This window comes from Cucurbita pepo, chromosome 1 (genome assembly GCF_057944985.1).
Source record: "Cucurbita pepo subsp. pepo isolate OVF chromosome 1, ASM5794498v1, whole genome shotgun sequence".
Lineage (NCBI taxonomy): Eukaryota > Viridiplantae > Streptophyta > Magnoliopsida > Cucurbitales > Cucurbitaceae > Cucurbita > Cucurbita pepo.
Window position 1 is genome coordinate 2,383,801 of NC_141798.1, and position 24,459 is coordinate 2,408,259.

General features: G+C 34.7%; 4 protein-coding genes and 2 non-coding genes across 9 annotated transcripts; 4 read left to right on the forward strand and 2 right to left on the reverse strand.

Moving 5' to 3' along the window:
• Positions 1-1,664: 1,664 nt before the first annotated feature.
• LOC111800181 (Protein kinase superfamily protein) lies at positions 1,665-7,363 on the forward strand. Its single transcript, XM_023683775.2, has 8 exons — positions 1,665-2,712; positions 3,376-3,660; positions 3,818-4,135; positions 4,487-4,714; positions 5,004-5,104; positions 5,843-5,954; positions 6,097-6,543; positions 6,682-7,363. The coding sequence occupies exons 1-8, from the start codon at positions 2,305-2,307 to the stop codon at positions 6,886-6,888; spliced, it is 2,106 nt and encodes a 701-aa protein (XP_023539543.2). The 5' UTR covers positions 1,665-2,304; the 3' UTR covers positions 6,889-7,363.
• Positions 7,364-8,782: 1,419 nt separating this feature from the next.
• Positions 8,783-11,495, reverse strand: LOC111800126 (beta-glucuronosyltransferase GlcAT14A). The gene is made up of 5 exons (XM_023683716.2): positions 11,295-11,495; positions 9,889-10,598; positions 9,733-9,808; positions 9,529-9,644; positions 8,783-9,362 (listed from the first exon to the last, which is right to left on the reverse strand). The coding sequence occupies exons 2-5, from the start codon at positions 10,457-10,459 to the stop codon at positions 8,863-8,865; spliced, it is 1,263 nt and encodes a 420-aa protein (XP_023539484.2). The 5' UTR covers positions 10,460-10,598; positions 11,295-11,495; the 3' UTR covers positions 8,783-8,862.
• A 2,698-nt stretch (positions 11,496-14,193) lies between these two features.
• On the forward strand, positions 14,194-14,266 carry TRNAR-UCU (transfer RNA arginine (anticodon UCU)). The gene has a single exon. It is a non-coding gene; the product is annotated as a tRNA-Arg (tRNA).
• Positions 14,267-15,581: 1,315 nt separating this feature from the next.
• Positions 15,582-19,985, forward strand: LOC111811761 (RNA-binding S4 domain-containing protein). Of its 4 annotated transcripts, none has more exons than XR_015412222.1 (11): positions 15,582-15,785; positions 16,137-16,240; positions 16,484-16,615; positions 16,707-16,780; positions 16,924-17,029; positions 17,486-17,554; positions 17,715-17,779; positions 17,858-17,956; positions 18,585-18,684; positions 18,778-18,937; positions 19,847-19,985. XR_015412222.1 is itself a non-coding variant. In XM_087118813.1 (10 exons), exons 1-10 carry the CDS (start codon positions 15,629-15,631, stop codon positions 18,838-18,840), a joined length of 969 nt encoding a protein of 322 aa, XP_086974939.1. In that variant the 5' UTR covers positions 15,582-15,628; the 3' UTR covers positions 18,841-19,065. The 4 variants fall into 4 exon arrangements, 1 of the variants encoding a protein (XP_086974939.1); XR_015412216.1 differs by lacking the exon at positions 19,847-19,985 and adding an exon at positions 19,067-19,184; XR_015412228.1 differs by lacking the exon at positions 19,847-19,985 and adding an exon at positions 18,423-18,469 and having other exon boundaries at positions 18,778-18,796.
• LOC111803201 (protein CUP-SHAPED COTYLEDON 2) lies at positions 19,785-22,179 on the reverse strand. Its single transcript, XM_023687506.2, has 3 exons — positions 21,944-22,179; positions 21,142-21,428; positions 19,785-20,371 (listed from the first exon to the last, which is right to left on the reverse strand). The coding sequence occupies exons 1-3, from the start codon at positions 22,122-22,124 to the stop codon at positions 19,871-19,873; spliced, it is 969 nt and encodes a 322-aa protein (XP_023543274.2). The 5' UTR covers positions 22,125-22,179; the 3' UTR covers positions 19,785-19,870.
• Positions 22,180-23,641: 1,462 nt separating this feature from the next.
• Positions 23,642-23,714, forward strand: TRNAR-UCU (transfer RNA arginine (anticodon UCU)). The gene has a single exon. It is a non-coding gene; the product is annotated as a tRNA-Arg (tRNA).
• The last annotated feature ends 745 nt before the right edge of the window (positions 23,715-24,459 follow it).

Genomic DNA, 24,459 nt, shown 5'->3' on the forward strand with positions numbered 1-24,459 from the left:
CAATTATTTATGGACAAAAAAGTTGAATTTTTAATACGTACAAAGAAAATCTACGTGCATGCATGAGAAAGGCTTTAATAATGTTAGGCTCTTTGGAGACACAATGACACGTAGGCCCATAATAAACAAAATATATTACCATATAATAACATTTAATTATTACTTTAAATCATATTTTGACGAAATATTTTTTCGGGTATGAAATTTGAACCTTTTAATAATTGAGAGTATATTTTCCGCCAATACTCAACCGTCGTACTAAGCTACGACGGGAGGACACACACTTTTATTAGTAAAATGTCTTTATCAATACTCGATCACGTGAGAGCCGTGACTGAGTGTTTTCAAATAAAGACAAGAACGTGTGAAAGTTGTGACGAGAGAAGACACGCTACATCAGTACAAATTTTTTATTTTTTTTCTCAATACTCAACCGTGCGAGAGGCATAGCTGAGTATTTTCAGACAAAGATAAGAGCAGACTTGTATTTATTTATAAAATAATACACATAAAAAATGATATTTTTCAAATATAATTACCAATTATACTTTTTAAGTATGAAATAAATTTTGGTCAAATGAAAGAGAAAATAGAAGGGTCCCATGTAGGGGTAGATTTGTCCAATGAAAATAGGACAAAGACCATAATGGATAATAATTGAATGATATATTGTTTGTGATTTAAAAATATATAAAAATTACTTTAAAATACGTTATTAATTATTAAAAATCAATTTAAATTTATCTTAAATGATTAAATACATGTTTATAAATAATTTTAAATACAACAGAAAATTTAATAAGGCAACCAATCACAACCCAAAATTGAATTATAACAAAAAAAAAAAAAAAAAAAAAAAACCCGAAAAATTGCCCACCACAACATCCATATATCCATTTAAATTAATAAATAAATATTTTAAATGTTTATTAATCTTAAATATCAATTTAAATATAACTCAATTTATTATTTAATATTTTATACATATTTAAAATATATATTCATCAAATTGATATAAATTTCTCTGATATTCAAAGAATCAGAATCATATGTCATGTTGATTTATCTTTGTTATTATTATTTAGAGTTTAGGTTGTAAAATTTTAAGATTCGATCTAATCTATTTTTATTTTTTTTTAAATAATCTTAATAAATTAGCGAAGATAATTTTTAAATTTCACAAAAAAAAAATACAAAATTAAAATTTTAATAATGCAATTAAAATTGATTAAATATACTTAAAATTTATTAAGAGTTATAAAATAAAATTAAAAAAATTAATATTAAAAAATAGAAAAAAAAAATAATTGAAAAGAAGAGCCAAACGACATCACTGATCATAACCTCTCAGGCTGAGAGAGAGCGAGAGGGGTGGGGCGTCCACAACTTCACATTATTGCTATCTTTTCACTCTCCTTTTCAGGCGCGTGGCTTTTACACGCAAAATTGTATAATACCTTAAGCTTAAAAAGAAAAATATACATAGCAGTGTGTAACACGTACTTTCATGAGCGCGTGGAGTAACCGAGAAGAATGTCTTATTCACAGGCCTCTCTCTCTCTCTCTCTCTCTCTCGGATAATTTCGTTTTTTTTTTTTGTTCTTAAATAAATTACGATTTTAATTTAACTTTATTTAATTTTTTAATTATTGGTTTATTCCGTTTCTTGATTCACCTTCTGTTATCATCGTGCCCTAGATCCATGTCCTTCGTTTTCAGGCCCCAGTTCACTCCATAAGCTTCACTCTCTCTCTCTTTTTCTCTGCATTTTTTGTTCTTTTTTTCTTCTTCTCTCAGCTGTTTCTAGCCTGGGGAAACGTGGAACTACTTCTAGCGACTTCTCTTTTCCTTCATCATTGGTTTTTTGTAAGTTCAGTTTATGAATTTGTTTGTTGGGGTTTCTTCTGCATACCTTTTTGGTTGTGATTCAGTGGGATTAGATTACATTTCGCATAGGGATTTTTTTGTAGACTGCTAGTGTTGTTTTGGAATCTATTAGCGTTATTGGATGTGTATTTCGTCTGAATTTTGGTAGGATTTTGCAAGATTTTGGGGTGTAATTGATGAAATTTGTTTGGTTTCTGCTGCTGTGAAAGTTGTGGCTATTCTGGTATTTGATAGGGAATGGGAATTGCGGTTCTGATGAGCTAAGTTGTGGGTGTTTTAGGTTTACTTTCGAAGTTTTTTTTTGAGTTTTTACGATATGGGTGTGTTAGAAGAGGAGGATGCATTGGTGGTGAATGATTTTGAAGGGTGAATATTGATTCTGAAGGAGGATATTGTTGGGGGTGGTTTGAGTACATTATGGGTTGCGTTTGTTGTAAGCCCTCTGCTATAGAGGATAGCAAGGAAAGTCCGAGGGAGAGGCTGTCGAACAAGACCTCGTCCGACCTGCAGGTGGCAAGAGTGACTTCGTCGTCGAGGGAAGAAGCTTATCGATCTAAAGATCATCATGATGGTAATGATGTAAGAGTGACATTGATTAACAAGCAGGTGAATGGGTCGGGTCGATTGCAGAGTGAGATTTTTGAGAGGAAGAGGGAGAAGATGGAGCATATGGCTGCTCAACATCCTTCAATGGGGAGAATTCCGAAGGCAGCAGAGGGAGACCAAATTGCTGCAGGCTGGCCGCCGTGGCTGGCTGCAGTTGCTGGAGAGGCAATCAGAGGGTGGCTACCCCGACGAGCTGATTCTTTTGAGAAATTGGATAAAGTACGCTCTTCGATAATTTACTTTTCGAATCTTTTTATTGGCCCCTTCCCAACAACACACACCTCGAGAAGAAAGTAGGGAAAAAAAAATGGACACTCTGCACACACCTCGTTCTGAAAATTGATGTTTCTAATCGAGCAATAGACGTCGAGTTGGCATTTTGTGAATGAACATAGTACTCCCCCAGTCTTTTCTTAAGAAATAAGAGATGTACTAGGTGATCCAACAGTGCCCTTTATTGGCGATGTTCTTGCATTCACGTTATTTCTTGATGGCTGGAGCTGCCCCTCACATACTTGTAGGTTATGGTGATTAATGTAGCTTGCTTTACGTAGATTGAGTTTTCCAGTAGAATAATAGTAAATAATGAGACTACGGAGTCTGAAAGTTTCACAATTTGCATGTTTGTTTGAGGAACAATCGAAACATACTGGTAAACTCATTTCTTCGTTGTACTATTACCATTGTTTCTGTGAATATTTGGAAATGGCTCTAGTGAAGATGTCTCATAGTAAAGTGGGATATTACTTAGAATGGCTCAAGTGGTCTCTCTTCTGTGCATATTGTGATTGTTCATTTTAATTTTTAGGATCATAGTAATGATTCTTTGTTTTAAATCTTAATAGGATGATACTAATAATGAAGAAATGATCACTTGTGCAGATTGGTCAAGGGACTTATAGTAATGTATATAGGGCTCGTGACCTTGACCAAAAGAAAATTGTTGCTTTGAAGAAAGTAAGGTTCGACAACCTGGAACCTGAGAGCGTCCGCTTTATGGCTAGGGAAATTCACATATTGCGTAGGCTCGATCATCCAAATGTGATAAAGCTGGAGGGTCTAGTTACGTCAAGGATGTCTTGCAGCCTCTATCTTGTATTTGAGTACATGGAACACGACTTGGCAGGACTTGCTTCACACCCTGGTGTGAAGTTTACAGAGGCACAGGTAACTACAGGATTTTATTCTATTATCATTTAAATGTCGAGGTCTTCGCTTTTTAGTGTCTAATCAAAGCATTTGAAGAAACTACTTTTGCATACTCCCGGTTCACTTATTTATATCGAATCACTGATATTTTAAGACTAATTTATCTTGGGGGCAGGTTAAATGTTACATGCAACAACTTTTGCGTGGACTTGATCATTGTCACAGTCACGGAGTTCTGCATCGTGATATAAAGGGTTCCAACCTTTTAATTGACAATAACGGCGTCTTGAAAATTGCAGACTTTGGTTTAGCAAGTTTTTTTGATATCCACCAAAATCAGCCACTGACAAGTCGGGTTGTAACTCTTTGGTATAGACCGCCTGAGCTTTTACTCGGTGCTACTTATTATGGTACAGCTGTAGATTTGTGGAGTACTGGCTGCATACTTGCTGAATTGTATGCTGGGAAGCCCATTATGCCAGGAAGAACAGAGGTATATAATTTTTTTGCCAAATTCTATATCGGACTTAAACCGAAACTCCTAGCTTATTATTATCTTATGAGATCTTGTTAATTCAATATTCATTTCTGGTCACTAGCGTTATAATATAACTTAGGTTAGTTCATAGAAATTTATCTATCCCTGTTGCTATCTTTTGCTTTAGTTTACTATGATGGTTTTTAAATATTGTAAATCTCAAGCATCTATGTTTTTTATTGTCATAACATGTACCAATTAGAAGCTGTGTGTTTCTTCATGTTTCTATCCGATGTTTGCTATTATGATTCCCGAGCTTATGATGCTTATCGAGTCAAGTATTTACACCGGCATTATGTGTTGTAGGTGGAGCAGCTACATAAAATATTTAAACTCTGTGGCTCTCCTTCAGAGGATTATTGGAGAAAATCAAGGCTGCCACATGCAACGATATTTAAGCCCCAACAGCCCTATAGACGCTGCGTTGCTGACACGTTTAAGGATTTCCCTGCACCAGCTTTAGCTCTCATTGAGATGTTACTCTCTATAGATCCTGCTGATCGTGGCTCTGCCGCTCTTGCCCTTAAAAGCGAAGTATGTTATGATATGGGTTATATAATCTTTCTTATAGGTCTGTTATAATAGAGTATCCAATCTCCATCAAGTGTCTGCATCTCTCTCTATATTTATCTGTGTTGTATTTATTAAGTTGTGTTGATCAGTAGTGGTATACTTAGAATGTTTGGAGTTACTCTCTAGGGTCCTAGGTTCAAGCCATTGTTCAAAATTTATTAACTTAAAACCTTGTTGCTCACCTCGAGTTGGCGAAGTCTCTCTGGACATTACGTTTATATTCCTGACTGTTTCGAATTGTTTATTTCAGTTTTTTTCAACGAAGCCACTTCCTTGTGATCCTTTGAGCTTGCCGAAGTATCCTCCGAGCAAAGAATTTGATGCCAAGATAAGGGATGAGGAAGCTAGAAGGTATTTGTTATACTACAAAATATATCAAGATCTAGCGTTTATTTCTCTTGGATGTGGAATAGTATCAAGTTACTTGCCTCACTAAAATCTTACAAGAAATAAATTTGTGATGTCTGATATTCTTAATACATATTGGGAATAAATTTACAAGGAATGAAGTTCTATAGATTTTTTGAAAAATACTTCTGGTTCAAAATTATTTAGAAGTTAATCCAATCGCGCTCGAGGTTACTTTCAACATCATTGGGGGGGACACAGGGATGGAGTTAATCCAAACACAGTTACTGGTTAATAATTTTCGACATCATCGGGAGATACTGATACTAGTACGGATGCAAGCCAAAACCATAACATGGACTCGTTTGATCGAGCTGACTTGGTTTGGATAGATTTTGAAGTTTATATGGTGATTGGTTTGGTTTCTGAAATATAAAACTAAACACTAGTTGGGATCAGTTCATTTTTGGAATCTTGACTGTTTTGGTTGTTTTACGAGACTTGAACCAACCCACTTACACCCCTAGATACTATTGCTTTTTTCGCTCTTGGCTGACGAGTGTCACGTTTCGTTCTAGTTAATCTTGGGAGATATTTTTCAGTTGATAGATCACAATTATGTTATCTTTTACACGATCATCCACATGTACTACACGGTTCCTATCTGTAGTTCTATCTGGACTTGCACGATGAGAACAATTTACACGTTTTCTAAATAACGTACCGTGATTAATTTCGTAGACAAGGAGCGGTAGGAAGCAAGGGACACCGACATGACCTGCAAAGGAAAGATAGAGAGTCTCGAGCCGTCCCTGCACCTGATGCCAATGCTGAGTTAGTCTCATCAATGCAGGTAACTTTCTGTTAAACATTAAACGCAACCATTTTGTAGAGGTGTTACAATTTAGCTGCGGAGTCCAACTGATTATCCGACGTCTGTTTAAGCACGCTATTTTATCTTGAAATATTTTGCTAATAAGATCGCTCATATGCAGAAAAGACAATCCAATTCAAAGAGCCGGAGTGAAAAGTTTAATCCACACCCAGAAGAAGCTTCTGGCTTTCCAATTGATCCACCTCGACCATCACAAGGAGCAGAACGAACGGATTCTCAGGTGCGTCATCCTAAGAAAGCCTCACATTCAGGACCACTTGCTCAGCGGCCCGCTTGGGTAAAGGCTAGTAAGAACCCAGATGACGCTCCGAAAATCTCAACCGGGGCCGATACGTTCACAACTTCAGGACTAGTAGCACCTAGAAGAAGTATGCTGGGGGAAAAGTCTGACGCTTCACAAGGAGAGGTTAAAAAACTAATTGGCAGGTTTCCTGGTTCCTTCAAGGAAACCTCGGAATCCTCGATGCTACCCGACCAGAAGTTCTCAAATCACAGTATTGTAGGCTCACACGACAAAGAGCGGTGCAGCACCAAAGACCCTATAGTTGTAAGTATGCGAACGACGTATTTTACCGTGCCTTCAAGTGCATTTTTCTTGCATTTACCATGATTTTTTCTCAACTTATCTGCTTTTACCACTGTTTTCTGAGTATCTGTTCATGTGTACGTACTACTAATACAACAGGTGGGTTATGGCTCAAAGGGTCATAAGATTCATTACTCTGGTCCATTACTGGTTCCTTCTGGCAACATGGACCAAATGTTGAAGGACCACGATCGCCATATCCAAGAAGCAGTAAGACGAGCTCGGCTCGACAAGGCCAAGGCACGAAAGGTTCAAGTTGACGGGAAACAGATGTCGACAAATTCATTATTCGTCTCAGGTCGTTAACCTGGGAGATGGGTAGATATCAAAAAGACATCAAATGCTAGAGTTCATTATTAGGGTGAGCAGATATCACACCAGAAATATGATTGGTGGTTTTGCTGTACAGACAAGTCTTCCTAAGAACATCGAGTCGAGTCGAGGCTATTCTTAGCTCTAGTTTATATTTTAACGACGAAAAAAAGCAGAGAAAATTCTTCCTCTCTTCTCGCAAGGTAACACGTCGCAAATTATGTAGGGTTCTAAAATGTTTTGGCCATAGATTGATCTTATTAGGCTGTGTATAGTTTAAGTGGATGTGAGATTGTTTTCTTTCATTATCTTAGAGAATTGTTGAACCAGAGAAAATGGTCAAAGAAGCAGGCTGCAAATGCTGCAATGCAGCAGACTTTTCTTTCATTATTTCTCATTTCAAACCTTCTAATTCACGGGTACGTCGATGATGAATATAAAGAGGCATTGACTCGATACTTATTTTATCTCTTCAAGTGTTGCCAATTCTAGCTAAAATATTGGTCAAATCATTCCGTCATTATTAAAAATTGATTCAGATCCCAAGAAGTGATTCTTCAACTAAAAATGTGTAGATGCGAAGAAACTATTTGATTCGTTGAATTATCGTAAACACTTTCTTAAAAACGAAGAAATTATTTGACTTATTAATTTTTTTTTAAATATAATTATCCATTGTATGGATAAGGGTGCAACAATTTTGATTTATTTATTTATTTATTTATAAAAGATAACTTCAAAACTAAATTTAGAATGATAAATAAAAGGGAAAAGACAAAGTCAAAGTCAACGACCTCAAATTCTTTTTAGTAATGATTTTTGGCACTAATTTTCGTGGCAATTTGGAAATGGACTTAGATTTCCACATATTTCGAAGTCAAGGCTGTTACAATAATACCCCAATTAGGCTTAGCTCCCTTTTTATTTTCTTTTTTATCCTTTAAGTTTGGCCACGTGTCAATAAAATCATATCCACGTGGACTAAATCAAAATCAGTGGATTAACTTGACAATTACTAACAAACAAATCAACGTATCTTAAACAAAGTGTATTTTTTTAAAAAATTAATAATAAATTTAAGCTAGTTTTATATAATTTAAATATATTGAAATTTTATTGAGGGATGTAATATTAAAATTTTAATTTTTAAAAAATTACGTTGGAAAAATATTATATTATATTTATTTAATATTATTAGATTCTTTTAGGCTATTTATTTTTTTTTTTAAATAGAAATTGTCCATTAAAAAGATTCTTTTAAATACTTTTTAAAAAAATCAAAAAAATTATGAGAAGAGAATTCCGTCAAAATAAATGGAGAATTTAGTAAGTTTTGAATTGTAATAGAAGAAGCATGACATCTCTAATTATGACTAGAGATATTCACTGTATGGAGCGGGGACGAGGAAGGGAACCCTTCCCCGTCCTCGTCCTCGTCCTCGTCCTCACCTCCTACTTTAATTTTCATTCTACCAAAATTTAGCGTAATTTCCAATATAATTTCTATTAAAAAAACATAAATCTTTCTAATAAATACAATTATGTTTATATTTATATAAAAAAAAAGTGAAATGGGTAGACATTTAAGCAAGAGATAAGGACAAAAAATATAATCATTGTCCTCGATACCGCTTAGCTAACTACTAGAAATCTTTCTTTACCCTCGAGGCTCACCTTACAAGGCCAGACTCACTTCCTCCTCATTCAAGATGGGTCCCCACAAGACCCCGACTCCAAAGATTAAACATGCATCTCTAATTGTAAAAGAAAACAAGAGCGAGTAACGGAACGTTTTATTTATTCAATTCTTTCCCCGCACAAAATACAAAAGATTGAAGATCTAAAAGAGGTGAAAATGAAAGACAAAAAAAAAAAAAAAAAAAACATGTTGGGGAAAAGGCATATTAATAATATGCTAATTAATATTGGCACTAATCTTGCTTTGTTTTGTTTTTAATTGTAACAAATTCATTTACACTGGTTTTCCCCGGACTTAGCTGCCAAAACAAGTCTAGCTATGAGACGGTGAAGCCGTTGAGCTCCTTCCCCTGGCTTCAGTTTCATCGGATCCCCCACCGTCGAACACTTGGGCTGCCCTCCGCACCAACCACCAGGCGTCAAATCTCCTTTATTCCGACCAAGCAACTCCCTGTCGATCTTATCCAACACCGCGTCGTCTTGTCTGAACTTCCGAGCAAACGCCGCATTGCTCCTCATTATCTTCTCTGTGTCGTTGATACTAAGTATGTGTGGATGTTGTTTCGGCGGAGTGTCCCATGATATGTAGTGTAAGTCGTGGTTCACCGCCGTATCGGCGAACTCCGGTACGTTGCAGATCACTGTGTGAAAATAACCTTCCGGGGACGACACGAAATTACTGTAGTACATTAGAAGTGTCCTTGGAAGATTGTCCCAACCCCAAATCAAATACTCCACAAATGCACGAGATAGAACCATCCATGCCGAACCTGCACAATCAAATGTAGACCGAATCACCTCAACGGTCCAAACCCACCGCTACCAAATATTGCCCTAGGGAGAGGTTCCACACCCTTATAAAGGGTGTTTCGTTCTCCCCCTCCCCCTCAACCTAGGCAAGTGCATACTAGATTCAATTTAAAGAGGAACACAAACCGGTAAACAACTTGAACGCTGTTGGCAATGTTCGTGATGGATTGACACCAAAAATGTCGGATTTGGTCCTCAAATATAGACCGGGATCAACGATCAACGGCATTGCTCGTTTATCCCTGTTGAATACAATCAAGAACAACAGCTCTACAAGTATAAGTACTTTGATATGTTCAAATATGATAGATGTGAGGATGGTATACTAACTCTTTCCACCCCAACTGGCTCGTATGCTCGAGAAAATTGAGGTTTCGATCTAAATTCATGAACGTATAAAGAAGATCTGCGACGTAAAGCGAACGGAATTTGAATCAAAATGGATTAAGATGAACAAATTCATGAGTTAAATGACAAGGAACGAACCATCTTGAGTGACAAGAGGATAATCAGAAGCACTGAGGTTGATAAACCAATCCCAATCCTTACTCCTCTTAAGAAGAATGGCACAAGCATGGAGAGTATTAGCAACCATGGTAGGTCCTCTGTAAGTAACCATATTGGCTTTGCTGATCATGAAAACATTATTAACTTCAACAAAAAGCGACTCGTTTCCGACTCGGAATGCCAATTCCAATCGCTCCTCTACAGGTGATTCGAGATCCAAATGAACAACATAATGATTCAAAGGGTGATATAATGCTTTTAGAATTCTCCATAGCTTTTCCAAATCGCCTTTCGACCCGGAAATCAAATAAGCGAAACGAGGGATGGTTGGTCCAGCCGGAGGTGGAGGTTGAACAAACTTTGTTTCAGCAAAAACACCACTCGTGTAGTTCATAGTCATTCGAGCGGGAAAGATAGCGAAAAACGAATTGATCGTGTAAAGCGAAGAGACGAGACCCATGTTGAAGAAGGTAACAAGAAGAAAAATGCATATCAATGAGCTTATCACAAGAGGAAACATCCATTTCCTCTCCAAGTTCAAGGACCCCATCACAAGATCTTATCATGGATTGATATCAACTCCAGTTTCAATTGATATCAACGCCAATTTTCCCAATATTTTGATAACAACAAGGCAACCTAAAGACAACCAAATGGCAACCTCAAGCAGTCCAAATTGGGAGAAGGCCCTTAACAAATGCAACAAATCAATAAATTATACTTCACACCAGGTTGATGAATACCAACAAATCAACATTTTATATTAATGTTCAATGAACAATCACCTCAAGCTTCGCGTGAACTACTAGCTCAAGTAGTTTAAAGGGAAGAAAGAACACAACCCAAAATTCTAAACCAAAACATTGCTATCAATGATGAACAGCCAAATCCAATGACGATATTGAAACGTAATAGATAATTAAGCAGAAACCCTAGTTTATACATTCCAAATCAGGCAAGACATAGCCAATGAAGATTGATTAACAACATTTTTCATTACAGGGGAAGCCATGGAACAGTCCAAGAACAACAAAATGCCATGAAAATCCAGCAAAACAAGAGCAACCCAGATGAACAGATCCTCAAATCATTAAACAGAAACCAAAAGTAGAGGGAAAAACATCGAAGAAATTCAAGAAACCCATTAAAAAAAAACAACCAAAACGAAGAGTAAATCAAAGAAACAAAGGATTTCACGAATACCCACAAGGGAATAATCGCAGGGGAAGATGAAACAGCAATACCCAGAAGACAAAAACACCAAAAAACAGAATCACAGCACAAGAAACGAAATGGGGGGAAAGGGAATACGTAGAACACAAGGAAGAAACGCAAGAAGAATGAAGAAAGAGAGAGAGAGAGAGAGAGAGAGAGAGAGAAGAAACCTGGGGGGTCGTTGATGTTTGAATGGCGTTGGTTCGTGGCGAAAACAAATAAAAACAAGCAATAGAAATCGGAGAGAATTGAAAGGAAATGGGGAAGAGCTTTTTTGGGCAAAAGGGGAAGGAGGAGGACAAGTGTTTATATGAAGAAATGGATGAAAAACCTGTTCGGATTTCTTCGGCCAAGTTTGGGACCTTCCCTTTGTTTAAGCCTATTTGCCATTTGTTTCCCCCCATTCCTCGCGTTCATGTGAAATTCAACGTATCTCATAAGCTTCCCTTCATTTCAATTTTCAAACCATCCCGGAATCTTGTGGACTGTCTCAAAGTTTTTTCCCTTTTTCCATTTTTTTTTAATCTTTCAACTCTCATGTGTCCAGAACCACAAATTTAGGTTAAAAATATGATTTCGATCTTGTTCGGTTGTCGATTATCGCGAATTCAACTAATCTAGACATATATAAATGAAGATTTGAATCTCGACATTCATTGTTTTTCAACTAAAACAACGCACATATGTTATTAGAGATCAAATATTCAAATTCTCAAGTTTAATGTTATTAGAGATCAAATATCCGTTCGTTTAGCTATATATGATTGACATAAGAAGTCATATCTTCGAATTTACTTAACTAAAATATATATATATAAAAGAAAATTAATTTAAAAAAAAATTGAAGATTTAATAATTAAGATAGATTTAAAACAATAAAAGACAAATAAAAATTATGATGGTAATAATTGAATGTGGAGTTTATTCCTTTTTGGCAGTTAAAATTATATTTTGTTGGAAAATAATTAATTAAAAAAATTATTATATATAATTATATCGCAAGTAAAATATTTTAAAATTAACAATAAAATTAAATTGATTCTTAATGCATTTAAGTAAGTTAACCCAGCTCAATAAGTTCATAACCCAATTTAAATCGTAAGAGTTGGGTTGAGTTGGTTAAATTTTTCGAATTATGAGGTTTATTTTAATCCATTTGTCACCGTATCTATAATTATTATTAAATTATCGTCGTAATCAAAATTAATAAAAAATAAATAAAATGTTATTATATATACATTTTTTATTTTGGTTCGTGTACTTGAATTAAATCTTAGAATATACATCAAAATTAATATTTATTTAATCAAATAAAGATTAATTTGGAACTAAGCAATACAAATAATTAATACATATGGAAACTACACGAGACTATTTAAACAAAAAAAAAAAATATATATATATATATATATATATATTTTGGTCAAATAAAATTAAATAATATTTGAAAATAAAAATATGGAAATTGTATCATTCAAATTCAATGGCATGGTGGCTCTCATGCCATTTTCTATTCAACCATTCAAAGTTTTGGTTTTTAAGCATCCAATTTTATTTTTATTAATTAAATATCATAAATGTTTTATTTTATTGTAGAAATTTGATTTCCCATAATTAATTTTTATTATTTTAATCATTAGCCATGTGCTTTACATCGTTTTTATTATATATATTTTAGATTATTTTTTAAGCAAAATAAACCAAATTTTATTTTCCTAAAAAAGAAAAAAAAAATGGAATGATGCTAAAATTAGTTAAAATTTTAAAATATAATGATAATTGGAATGAATAAATAAATAAGGAACCAATTCAAAATTTGTCAAAAACATTTTATTTATATATATATATATATAAAATATGTTTAATTTGATTTCTAGTAATGACGTCATCAAAATTGAATAAAGTGACCTTTAATAAATATAATCTAAATTTATCGAAAATTTTAGTACGGATATTCGTATGACGTGAAAATCAGACAAGATTGGGTTGAGTTAATTTTTTCGATTCTCATTAATATTCATATAGGATACAAGCTATCATTTAATATCTACCGATAAAGAAAATATAAACTAATTAAATATTGAGAATAAAATAAAATATATTACTAATCAAATCATAAAATATATATATATATATATATATATATATATATATATATATATATATAATATCTTAAATATATTTCATAATTAATATATTATTTAAATATTATATCTTAAAATACATAAAATTAAGTCCGTTTAAAATACCCATTTTCCTTTATTTTAATATTTAATTTCAACAACGTTTGGCTGCGATTTATTTTTTTTTCTTTTTTAAAGGCGCTTGGCTGCGTTTTCTTAAAGCATCCAAAAAATTGGATAAAGTCCACTTAATAAATTATTATTATTATTATTATTATTATTTGGCTACTTTTAAAGAAAGAAGAAATAACAAAACCTTAATTCTCAACTATTGATTGACCTGGTTGGATCGGTCATATAACCTTTCGGGGTCGGTTGTGGCTGACCAATGAAAAATTGTCTTAAGGGCATCGTGGTTATTGGTTTCTCAAGTTCGAATGATGTTCATATATAGTTTTTAGTCCATGGGCTTTTATAAGGTATGTCGAGTTTAGAGTCAAGAGTACATTCTCCCATATTGATTTGAGCTTGATCGATCCACGTTTAGTTAGGTTTTGATTGACAAACATGGGTCGGTCTCCACAACCTTACTTAGTCCATTTTGGGTTAGCTTGTATACAACTATGCCAACCTACATAAGTCGGCTTCCTCTATCTTGGTCGGCTTATACAACTCAACCTAATTTTTTTATTTTACCACTCTAAGTCGCGTTGTTTAAGATATTCATCTAGTAGACCCCAGTCTCTGGAACTCTTCGTTGACTCTCGAATTGAACTACTCAACTCTAGGCAATGGTAGCCTGACTTCTCTACTTGGAATAATTTTTAGAGTGATTAACAAAATATATATATATATATAAAAGTATTAAAAATGTTTTATTTTTTTTAAAAAGTGTTTTCAAATTCTTAAAAATTGAATTTTAATACGAGTAGCTATATGACAAATAGCACCCATGGCCTAATGGATAAGGCGTCTGACTTCTAATCAGGCGATTGTGGGTTCGAGTCCCACTGGGTGTGTCTCTTATCTTAAATTTTCCTAGGTAATGATTTCAAAATTTTATGAAATATTCTTAAAATTGATCTAATCTTAAACTTCTTAGTTATTGTTCTATTTTTCTTCAAATGCCCTAAAACTACAAGCATAGGCTATGATTACTAAAGTCATTCATTATTTCCATTTACATGACTTAAGAACCCGACCAACTTATTGAGTAAGGTTTTATTCGAATTTGATTCATTTAATTTTTAAAAAATGTAAAATTCGGGTCAATTTACGAGTTGATATATATATATTTTAGTCAACCCCACCAATAAAAAAATAGAGTTACAGTTCAACGCTACCCTTCACATGTCTGATATTTGAGATTTTTCTAGATTTTAGCTATTAATGTAACCTGTATTATGGATACATATGAATTTTAAAAATAATTAAAAATAATAATAATCCGACAACCTAACCCGAAAACAAAGATTTGGGCTGAGTTGGTTTGCTAGTAGAGTAGCTTGAGTCACTAACTTAACTAACCCGAAATCAAGTTAGTTTAAAAGATTTCTCAATTCCAACTCGACCCATATTTTTTTAAAAATAAAATTATTATCAAACAAATATTAAATTAAATTTGAAAAAAAATTATTTGACTAATTTTTGTAATATTGGAAATTTTTATTATTGAAAAACATTTGTCGAACTTTAAATGGCTAAATATCATCATTATTAGGCGGTGGGAGATCCGAGAGATCGGATCAGATGTTGTCGTGATCACTCAAGTAAATTCTACACCCTACCTGTAAAGCAGTTATTGGCCGCAGGATCTTAATCTGACGTGGAGCCTTACAAGCCGTGAGATATAAAGTGGGACGCACGTGACAATTTGAAAAGTTGGGCCCCGCAGAATTTAAATGGCCCTAATTTTACCGGTCAGCTGACCGAGTTTAATGCTGTTTTCTTTTTCTTATTTATTTATTTATTTAAATTAAGGTAGTTAGATTTAAAGTTCCAACATTTATCGACCATTTATGACTTAATTACCCTTTTTAGTTATAAGTTAATAGGTTTTGATAATTTAATTTTTAATTTTTAGGTGATTTTTAAAAAAACTAAAATTAAAATTAATAAAATTAAAAAAAAATGCAATTAATAGATACTTGTTGATGGGCTTTACTATCAAATGGGCTCAATTGATGTGCATTCGTTTTGGAGCCCATGGGCCTGTCTCATGTTTGGGCCTGTAAGCATATTGGGTGCTATGGAAAGATAATTGACCCATTGCAAGAAAAATAATAATAAAATAATAAAAAATTGTATAATTGAGAAATAATAAATGTAAAATTATATATTGGAAAATCTGCCGCCGGTGTTCACGACGATACGCACTGACCATGGCCGCAGCGACTGCGAGCATTGGAGCTCTGTGGAGCCTAAGAAGAGCAACTTTATCTTCCAGTTTCCGAACTCCCCTTGCTGTTAATCTCAGCAAGGTCTCATTCCACGAGGCCCGGTTTCCCTCTTCTCCATCTTCTCCTCTTGGCGCCTCAGGTTTCGATTCGCTTCTTATCTATTGATTGTTCTTAGAGAAAAGTGTGAATTAGTATTGTTTAGTGAGCGGATTTGTTCTTGAATTGCACTGTGATTGCTGCTATGATCAAAATAATCGATCAATTAGTTCAGGAGATAATGAGTTTTGTATTGCGTATCAATTGGAATTCATTTTCCGTTTATAAACTTGTCTTTTATTAGCTAAATTTTGATTTCGAATGTATTGTACATGAAGTAGATGAAAATACTCTGTTTTAGTTCTTCTTGATGAAATCCTGGATGTTAACCCAAGTGTTGTTGCTTAAATTTTTCAATATTTGTAAGTTGTTCATTGTCGCAATTTCGTTTCAGGAATGTGCCAATTAGTGCAAGCTGTAAAGGGAGACATTGATGTTTTACTCAATGGAGTTGGAGATAAAGGTGTTATTGTAGATGTGAAACATATTCTTGTTATGGTATTGAATCCTGAAAAACTTTCACTGACATGTTAGTATTTAAGACTAGAGCCTTACAAGTTTATTGTTCGTCGTCTTTTTTATCCATCTGCAAAGATTTAAGAAGGTTGGATCTTCAAGGTTCTAGAAAATTAAAGGGAAACAGGCAGTCCTTTTTCTTCCCCTTTTATGTTGATGAAGCTCGTATAAAAAGTAGAAAGTGAGGGATGATTCTGGTTCTTCGCTCTTTTTGGTTTCGTTTAGGCCAAACGTTCGTTATCGAGACGAGAAGTTCTCCATACAAACTTTCTCACTCCACCTGTGGTGAAAGAGTCGATGCTAGCCATTCAAAAACTAGCTGACGTGAAAGCAATAGCGCAGGGAGGATATCCAGAGGTGTGTCATGTTTTTTCAGTTGGGGATTGTGTTTATGATTCTAAGATCTATTGCTGATACCACACTTCTTTCAAGTTGGCAAAATGTTTAGGCAGAGCGCTGTCGGATTTCTGTTGGGCATGCTGATGAACTAACAAGTGATCCAGACATCGTTTCGGCATTGAGGTATTGTTCTTTATTCTTTCACATCAGTGCATTTTAATTGAGCTTTCGAGTAAAATCGGTTGTTCTTTGGTCGTTCCTTCCTTTTAAGGTTTTTTTTTTTTTTTTTTTTTTTTTTTTTTTTTTTTTTTTTTTTTCCTTCCCAGTATCACAGGAAATTTTGTGTTTCACACCTGCACACATGGGGACTTCCTTGGAGCAATTCTTGGCACAGGCATTGCTAGGGAAAAGCTTGGTGATATCATACTCCAGGTATTAGTATGTCCGCTATTTAGTATAATTACAACTGTTTGTTCTTATTCTTACTGCACATTTGATGCTTCGTGCGTATTGCTATTGTTGGTTTCACTTTACGGATTTGTGTTCTTATAAGGACTGTTTGAATTTGTAACTCGATAAGTATCATAAATGTGTTTCACTTTGGTCATCTGTGCATTAGTTTTATGCTGAGAAGGTAAAAATTTCTTTGGCAAATCCCAAAAATTGATGGTAAAATTGTGTTTTGGGTTATCATGCTCTTGCTGCCTCCCGACTATGTTCAGAATTTTGATCAAAACTGATAAAATTTATCTTTCAATCTCTCCGTGTGGAGCAAAACTTTTTGCAAAAGATTCAATTTAGGTTTGTGTAAATTTTTTAGGTTTTCAATAAAAGACTGTGATAAAGCTATCATGGGCCAGATTTATTTTATTCTCTTATACCTTGCAGGAAGAGAAGGGAGCTCAAGTAGTTATTGTTCCAGAACTCGTCGACTTCCTTGTATCATCACTGCGCAAGGTAGTGTCGTTATCTTTGGCGGTTGCTTCTAACACGATCATACAGAAATTAACATGAGAATGGAAATATGTTTACCCTGCATGGTCTAACAGAGCAATTCAAACTATTTTTAAATTTTCTTCATTGATCTCTTTATATGTTTTGGCATTCTTAATTTCAGGTTGGCAATGTCACGGTTTCTTGTACGAGGATTCCGTTGACAGATCTCGATTATGAACCACCGAAGTATGAAGTTATATCAATAACATTTCATATTGGTTTCCATGTTTATTTTAATGTACTATTTTCTTATTTCATTTACAGGACTAAGACATTTAAAACCATTGAGGCATCTCTTAGGGTTGATGCTCTAGCAAGTGCTGGATTCAAGATTTCACGGTCTAAACTAGTGGATTTCATCAGGTACACAGGCTTCTACTAACCTATTAATTTTCCACATTGTGATAATTTCTAGCATGGAATGAATCAATTATCTATTTTTGTATATTATTGAACAAAAATAATTGCACTGTTCCTTCAGAATTTCATTTTCTCTTGGAAAGTATCATAATGATCCAAGAAAAGGGTTTCGAGTTTTTTGAGCGATCAATTTGAAGAACTATTTTATAGGTTCCAAACCTGTAAAAGAATAGGAAAGACTTATGACAAAGTTTATGCATTGTTGAATCCTTACGCCATCGTGCTTCTCCCCTGTTACCTATTTTTACTAGCGGAATAGAGTTGACTTAATCCATAGGTTTACATCTTTTGATCTTTTCCCCTGTTACCTATTTTTACTAGCGGAATAGAGTTGACTTAATCCATAGGTTTACATCTTTTGATCTTTTGCTCATTTGCCTGTTTGACTTTAATTACTCTGAAATTTCAGGCATCATTTTAAAGTATAAGTAGATAGTTAAATGGTGCCATCATATGGTAATGTATAATAACAGACAACTTTGTCAAAGTTTCTAGGAAATAGGGTATTGCAATGTCTTATCTCCTATTTCTTTTGTGAAAGTATATGAACCTGAAATTGTTACATGAGCAGTGGCGGTGATGTACGTGTCAATTGGACGACGATTACTAAAAATGGAACCATACTAAAGACTGGTGATATTGTTTCTGTTAGTGGGAAAGGGAGACTAAAGGTGAGATTCTCAATTCAGTAGAAACCAAAACTAGTTGCACTTAGTTTTTCGAGCTTAGCATTTCTGACTTCTGGTTTTTTTCCTCGTATTCAGATTGGCGAAATAAATCCTACAAAGAAGGGAAAATTCGCCATCGAGCTTATCAAGTACGTGTAAGCTCTGGCGTATTGGATCGTTCGGAGTTGAACTGGGTAAAGATTGTCATAGAATCTCCCTCGAGGTCGAACATCAAGGAAGCATGAGAATAATTAAAGTAAGTCATTGTTCAACATGACATTAATCTAATTGTACATGTTAAAATCAGAACGCCCATTCATCCATTTGTAATTTATTAACCAAATAGACACAAATGTCAATGAAAATCTTAAACTTTTGGTTTCAGGTAGTGATTTGAACACAGTTGAATAGTTGTTCAAAGGAGTACCTAATAATCACTACCTAATGATCCAAACTGAAATTTGATGCTGAAATGGTGTATGGAGTATCTGTTATTTGCTTTACTTCCAGTACTTGAAAAGTGAATAATTGGCATTTTAGACTTTAAAGAACAATGGAAGAGAGGGATAAAAGGGGAAACTTGCTGAGAGAAGTGTCTTCGTTTAGTGTTTAGGGTTAAAGTGTCTTTGCTTTGACCTATTATGAATCGACATCAGCCCCACAGTTTTAAAACGTGTCTGTTAGAGAGTTTCCACCCCCTTAAAAGGAATGTTTCATTCTCCTCTCCGATGTGGGATTTCATAATCCACCCTATTGGGAGCTAGCGTCCTCGTTGACACACCACCCTGTGTCTGGCTCTGATACCATTTGTAACAACTTAAGTCCACTGCTAGCAAATATTGTCTGCTTTGACATGTTACGAAATGTTTTGTTTGTATTGTTATCAGTCTCACAGTTTTAAAATGTTTTGTTCTACTTTCCAGATGTGAGGTCTCGTATTGTTATCAGTCTCACAGTTTTAAAATGTTTTGTTCTACCTTCCCGATGTGAGGTTTCACAATTTACCTCTAATTATTGTCTTAATTTTAAATATGATACTTACAAATAGTTAATTTTCAAATATCAGCCTTCACGATTTTCATAAATTTTCATCAAAATAATAATTAAAAAAGAGCTGTTTGTTTGCATTGTCCACAAATTTTGATATAAAGATATATATTTTTAGTTTCATCAGATTAGAGAGAAATTCTCAGAAGGTCCACATATACGCACCCAAATCGGCGGAACCGATAGTCCTCGAATCCTCCGGCGACGGAGCACCACCGCACCCATCCACGTCAGCGGCACCGGAGAGGAGATGAACCAGCGGCGGACTCACAGGGGAGAAGAACGGCGCCTGCAGATTCTCCTGGATGCTCCGAAGGTTCGGGAAGGCCGAGACGGACAGATTAGGACCGCTACCAGCCGGGAAGCTTGCGGCGGGGTAGCTCAGGTTGTTGGTGGAGAAACAGGTCACGTGCAGCTCGTGCTCCCTTTGATCGTCCAGAGAGCTGCCGTCGCGGTTGGCGAAGGCAGAGGTGCTGATACTCGTGTCGGCAGTAGCGGAGAGGTAGGGAGATGAATCGAGAAGAGGAGGCAGAGACACCGAGGAAGGGGAAGTGGGTTCGGGATCACGGCGAGTTTTCTTCATCACGCCGCCGTGCATGGCGGCGCTGGTTTTCTTGAAAACTCTGGATATCACCCATTCATCCTGCGTTTCATATTTATTATATATATATATATATAGTTACAACATTTTAATATTTAATGTAAGGTTTGAAAATCATGAATGATATTTTACATGTGCGTTACTATTTAGTAAAGTTTACGTTCATAAATGTGATGCCAAACTTTATAATATGAACACGAACTGTTCTAATTCAGAATTTCATCTTTGCCTCCTATTTCATTCTTCATTTTCACACAATTATCTATTTATTTTTGTCACCATTATTTAATAGATAATTTCTATTTTTTCTAAATGTAATATCTATTAAAAAAATAAAAAAAATCACTAATAAAAGGCTATTGGGGCAGGAATAGGGGTCGGGATCAAGGATGGGGATAGGAAATAATCCTCATTCCCGTTCCCATTTAGCTAAAGAAGGGAATTTTCTCCTCACTCCCTCCCTCGTTCTCCATTTAAACGGAGATTTCCCACCTTGTTCGGGACAGATACCAAAAATAAATGGGGAGGGACATAAACATAAATTTCATTTATGAAATTATAATTATTCCCAAAATATTAAAACCTCTCCATTGAAATTGGTCCTCCATCCAAATAATGTGTGTAAATTATAATAAATGTACTGAAATATTTATAATAAATCTTTAATTATTTCACCTACTATAACATTATTTATTAATACATATATATATAAAAAGAATTAATTTAAGGATCAACGTCGACGGCGACTGGTGGCCGCCGTCGTCTTCAACCAAAAACAAAGGGGAGAGAGAGAGAGAGGAAAAGAGAGGAACCTTGGAAGAGGCGGCGGAGAGAAAATGGTAAGCGAACTTTCCGGCGAGGCGAAACTCATGCATAACCCAATGGGTTTTTTGGCCTTTCGGAGCCCTGCCGGTGTAAAAGACGAGGGTCTTCTTCATCCCGACGACGGAGTTTGTTTTAGAGCTGGTTATTTCTCTGTCTTTTCCGGTGGCCTTCCAGTAGCCGGCCTCCGTCGCCCGGTTCGTTCTCAGGCCGGTTGGGTACTTCCGGTCTCGTAGGCTGAAGAAATACCACTCTTTCTCTCCCATTACTGCTTTCTCTGTAATTCCTCTCTCTTAGTAAGACTTTCTTTTTTTAATTACTATATTTAAAAATATATATTTTTATATTTTTTATTTATTTTTACGAATATTTTTATAATTGAAGCTCAAATAAAGTAATTTTTTAAAAATAAATTTGATTAATAGTTCAAATAGATAAAAATCATGATTAAAAAAAAAATTAAATAGACTACAAAAGAAACTATAATTTTTAAAATTTTATTTTTATTTTTAAAATTTAAATATTTATTGCAATCTCGTCCTTGAACCTTTTATTTTATCTACAATTAACCCTTTAAATTTTGAAATTTTACAATCACATCCTTAAATTTTTTAATAATTAACGAGCTTGGTAATTCTAAATATTTTTTAAAATAATATTATAGTACTTGCGTACATTATGCTTAGACTTGATGACTATGATGTCATGTTAAAATATAAATAATCGAAAAATAACGGTCTATCATTGAAAATTTAGGAAGAAAAACGCTAGAAAGAGAATAAAAGAGCTGACCAGGGAGGTCCCAAGGCTCGGACTTGTTGAGGTCGACATAGGCTATGGCGGGCGATGAGAAATGGGAGTCCAACACCTTCTTCAAAAGGTAATGAGCTATCAGCTCTTCGTCCGTCGGGTGGAACCGGAACCCCGGCGCTAGGTACCCGTTGTTCGAGCTCCGGTGGACGCTGCCGTCCATGATGGTTGATCGGAGTATAGCTAGAGAGAGAGAGAGAGGTTTAGGGAATTATTGATGAATGGGAATGACAGAGAAATGAAGTTGATAATTCAACACTTTATACCCTAAAGTCGCCCTGCTTTTATCCATTTATTTTTCAGATATATATATTAAATGTTTTTTTTTTAAATTATACGAGTCAAAATTGGTTGTCATATATTACCATATCCGTGATATAATGGTGAGATACAATAACAATCTCGTTTTGTATGTCGTCTACGATAATAATTAGGTTGTAATGTAGATTAAGGTAGGACATTAAAAGTCAACGTCGGTCAACATATGATATTAAAAGTGATTGTCTGTCACAAAATAAAAAATGGGACATCATAGAATTAGCTTTTAATATCACTAAATTTTTCATTTATTTTTTTGTGGGGATTTTCGGTCTGAATTTTTTTTCCATTTAGACTGAGAAATTGTTTTTAAAATAGTAAATGTGAGGGACGGGATAAAGATATCTCTCGTTGAGCTAAATGGGGACGAGGAGAGATTTTTTTTTCCATCCTCGTCCTCGACCTTGCCAAATATCCGTCCTACGTCTCAGGTGAGCACGTGCATGAGAATATAATTCCGTTCTTAGCTCCATTTAGCTAATAGGAAAAATTACTCTCTGTGTTATTTCTCATTCTTCGTTTTAATCGAAAATTTCTTATAAAATTTGGTACGAGTTATTACCTCTGCTAATTAAATGGATATCTTTAGTTCGGTAATCGACCCCGATTTTGTGAGAATATACATGACGGCCATAGACGGCTGACTTTTACTCTTCTGCGGCTGTGCTACGGCGCGTAATGGCCGAAGTTATCACCGGAGCTTTATTATTATTATTATTATTATTATTTATTTGAAATAAATGAGTCCGGATCAGATACAGCCCTGACTACTCTATCCCGCAGATGAATTGTGTCATCATATACATAATAACTGTACGGCTACGATCTTCAGACATTTCTGATCGTGGGGCCCAATAATAATTGGGAATTTCCTTAAAAAAAAAAAAAAAAAAAAACAGAATTTATTTCTGCCTTATGATCAATTTCACAGCATCTTGTATGTGGCATCTAAATGCTTGTGTTTGGTCATGGAGATAGTGTACACCGAGTCTGGATTTGATGGTCCCTTATTCGGACTTGGGTTGACCTATTAAACACGGGCTTTGGTTCAATCTCGAGTATTAATCCTAATCTTTGATTTTTGTTGGGTTAGATCAGAATTGAACCACTTATTTGGATTAAACTATCGGTCATGGTAGATTAGATCGAACCACTTTATGAATATACACGACGTTAAAATTTTATTGGAAGCTAATTCTTGTTTTCTCAAACTTTGAACATATCTTTAGATATTTGAAAAAATGTTAACCTAATTTATTGTATTAATTATCTAAAAATGTGTTCGAGTACGAATAAAGATTTGATTAAACATAGGGATAGAAAAATATTATTAAAAATTAGAAAAATTTGTGAAAGCAATTGGCGCCCATGGCCTAATGGATAAGGCGTCTGACTTCTAATCAGGCGATTGTGGGTTCGAGTCCCACTGGGCGTGTGTTATTATTATTATTTTTTTAACTTATCTCATATTTTGGGATTAGGTTCGAATCCCACTGGGCGTGTGTATTATTATTATTATTTTCCTTTATGATTTTACTTTTTGTAAAAAAATATTGGAGTTAATAGCTTAAAGTATGTAGCTAATTGATTACTTGGTGGAAGCTCCCATGGCCTAATGGATAAGGCGTTTGACTTCTAATTAGGCGATTGTGGGTTCGAGTCCCACTGGGCGTGTGTATTATTATTTTTTATTTTTTATTTTTGAGTTAATAGTTTAAAGTACGTAGCTAATTGATTTATTGGTGGAAGCGTCCATGGCCTAATGGATAAGACATTTGATTTCTAATTAGGCGATTGTGGGTTCGAGTCTGGCGATTCCCATTGGGTGTGTGTATTTGGTGCCCATGGCTTTAATGGATAAAAACATATGACTTCTAATCTGGCGATTGTTGGGTTCGAGTCTACTAATCGGGATGGAAATTAAGAAAATTATGTATCAAGGTTGATACATTTTCAATAGGTGCATCGATCCTAACACATTTTAAGATATGTTAAAATTTATGCACTTTAAGATACTTACAAGTTACTTGATGCATTATGTGTCAAGGAAAGTCTTTCTACTGACACACGCACGTTACGTCGGTATATCATCTCCTGATCCATCTATACCAACGAGTAGTTAAAAACAAAAACAAACCCGAAATAAACGTTCCCTAAAATGACAATATCGGATCGAAAAA

Bases quoted from the DNA above. Each gene is read 5' to 3' on its own strand.
- LOC111800181 (XM_023683775.2), top strand. From the start codon at position 2,305: ATGGGTTGCGTTTGTTGTAAGCCCTCTGCTATAGAGGATAGCAAGGAA. The intron at 3,661-3,817 runs GTAACTACAGGA...TCTTGGGGGCAG, and splicing joins TGAAGTTTACAGAGGCACAG to GTTAAATGTTACATGCAACA. The intron at 5,105-5,842 runs GTATTTGTTATA...TTAATTTCGTAG, and splicing joins AGGGATGAGGAAGCTAGAAG to ACAAGGAGCGGTAGGAAGCA.
- LOC111800126 (XM_023683716.2), bottom strand. From the start codon at position 10,459: ATGGGGTCCTTGAACTTGGAGAGGAAATGGATGTTTCCTCTTGTGATA. The intron at 9,809-9,888 runs GTTCGTTCCTTG...TTTACGTCGCAG, and splicing joins TCCTCTTGTCACTCAAGATG to ATCTTCTTTATACGTTCATG. The intron at 9,363-9,528 runs GTTTGTGTTCCT...TTGATTGTGCAG, and splicing joins AGCGTTCAAGTTGTTTACCG to GTTCGGCATGGATGGTTCTA.
- LOC111811761 (XM_087118813.1), top strand. From the start codon at position 15,629: ATGGCCGCAGCGACTGCGAGCATTGGAGCTCTGTGGAGCCTAAGAAGA. The intron at 17,030-17,485 runs GTATTAGTATGT...TATACCTTGCAG, and splicing joins TTGGTGATATCATACTCCAG to GAAGAGAAGGGAGCTCAAGT. The intron at 18,685-18,777 runs GTGAGATTCTCA...CCTCGTATTCAG, and splicing joins GTGGGAAAGGGAGACTAAAG to ATTGGCGAAATAAATCCTAC.
- LOC111803201 (XM_023687506.2), bottom strand. From the start codon at position 22,124: ATGGACGGCAGCGTCCACCGGAGCTCGAACAACGGGTACCTAGCGCCG. The intron at 21,429-21,943 runs GTCAGCTCTTTT...GAGGAATTACAG, and splicing joins CGAGCCTTGGGACCTCCCTG to AGAAAGCAGTAATGGGAGAG. The intron at 20,372-21,141 runs GTTCCTCTCTTT...TATGAAACGCAG, and splicing joins TCTCCGCCGCCTCTTCCAAG to GATGAATGGGTGATATCCAG.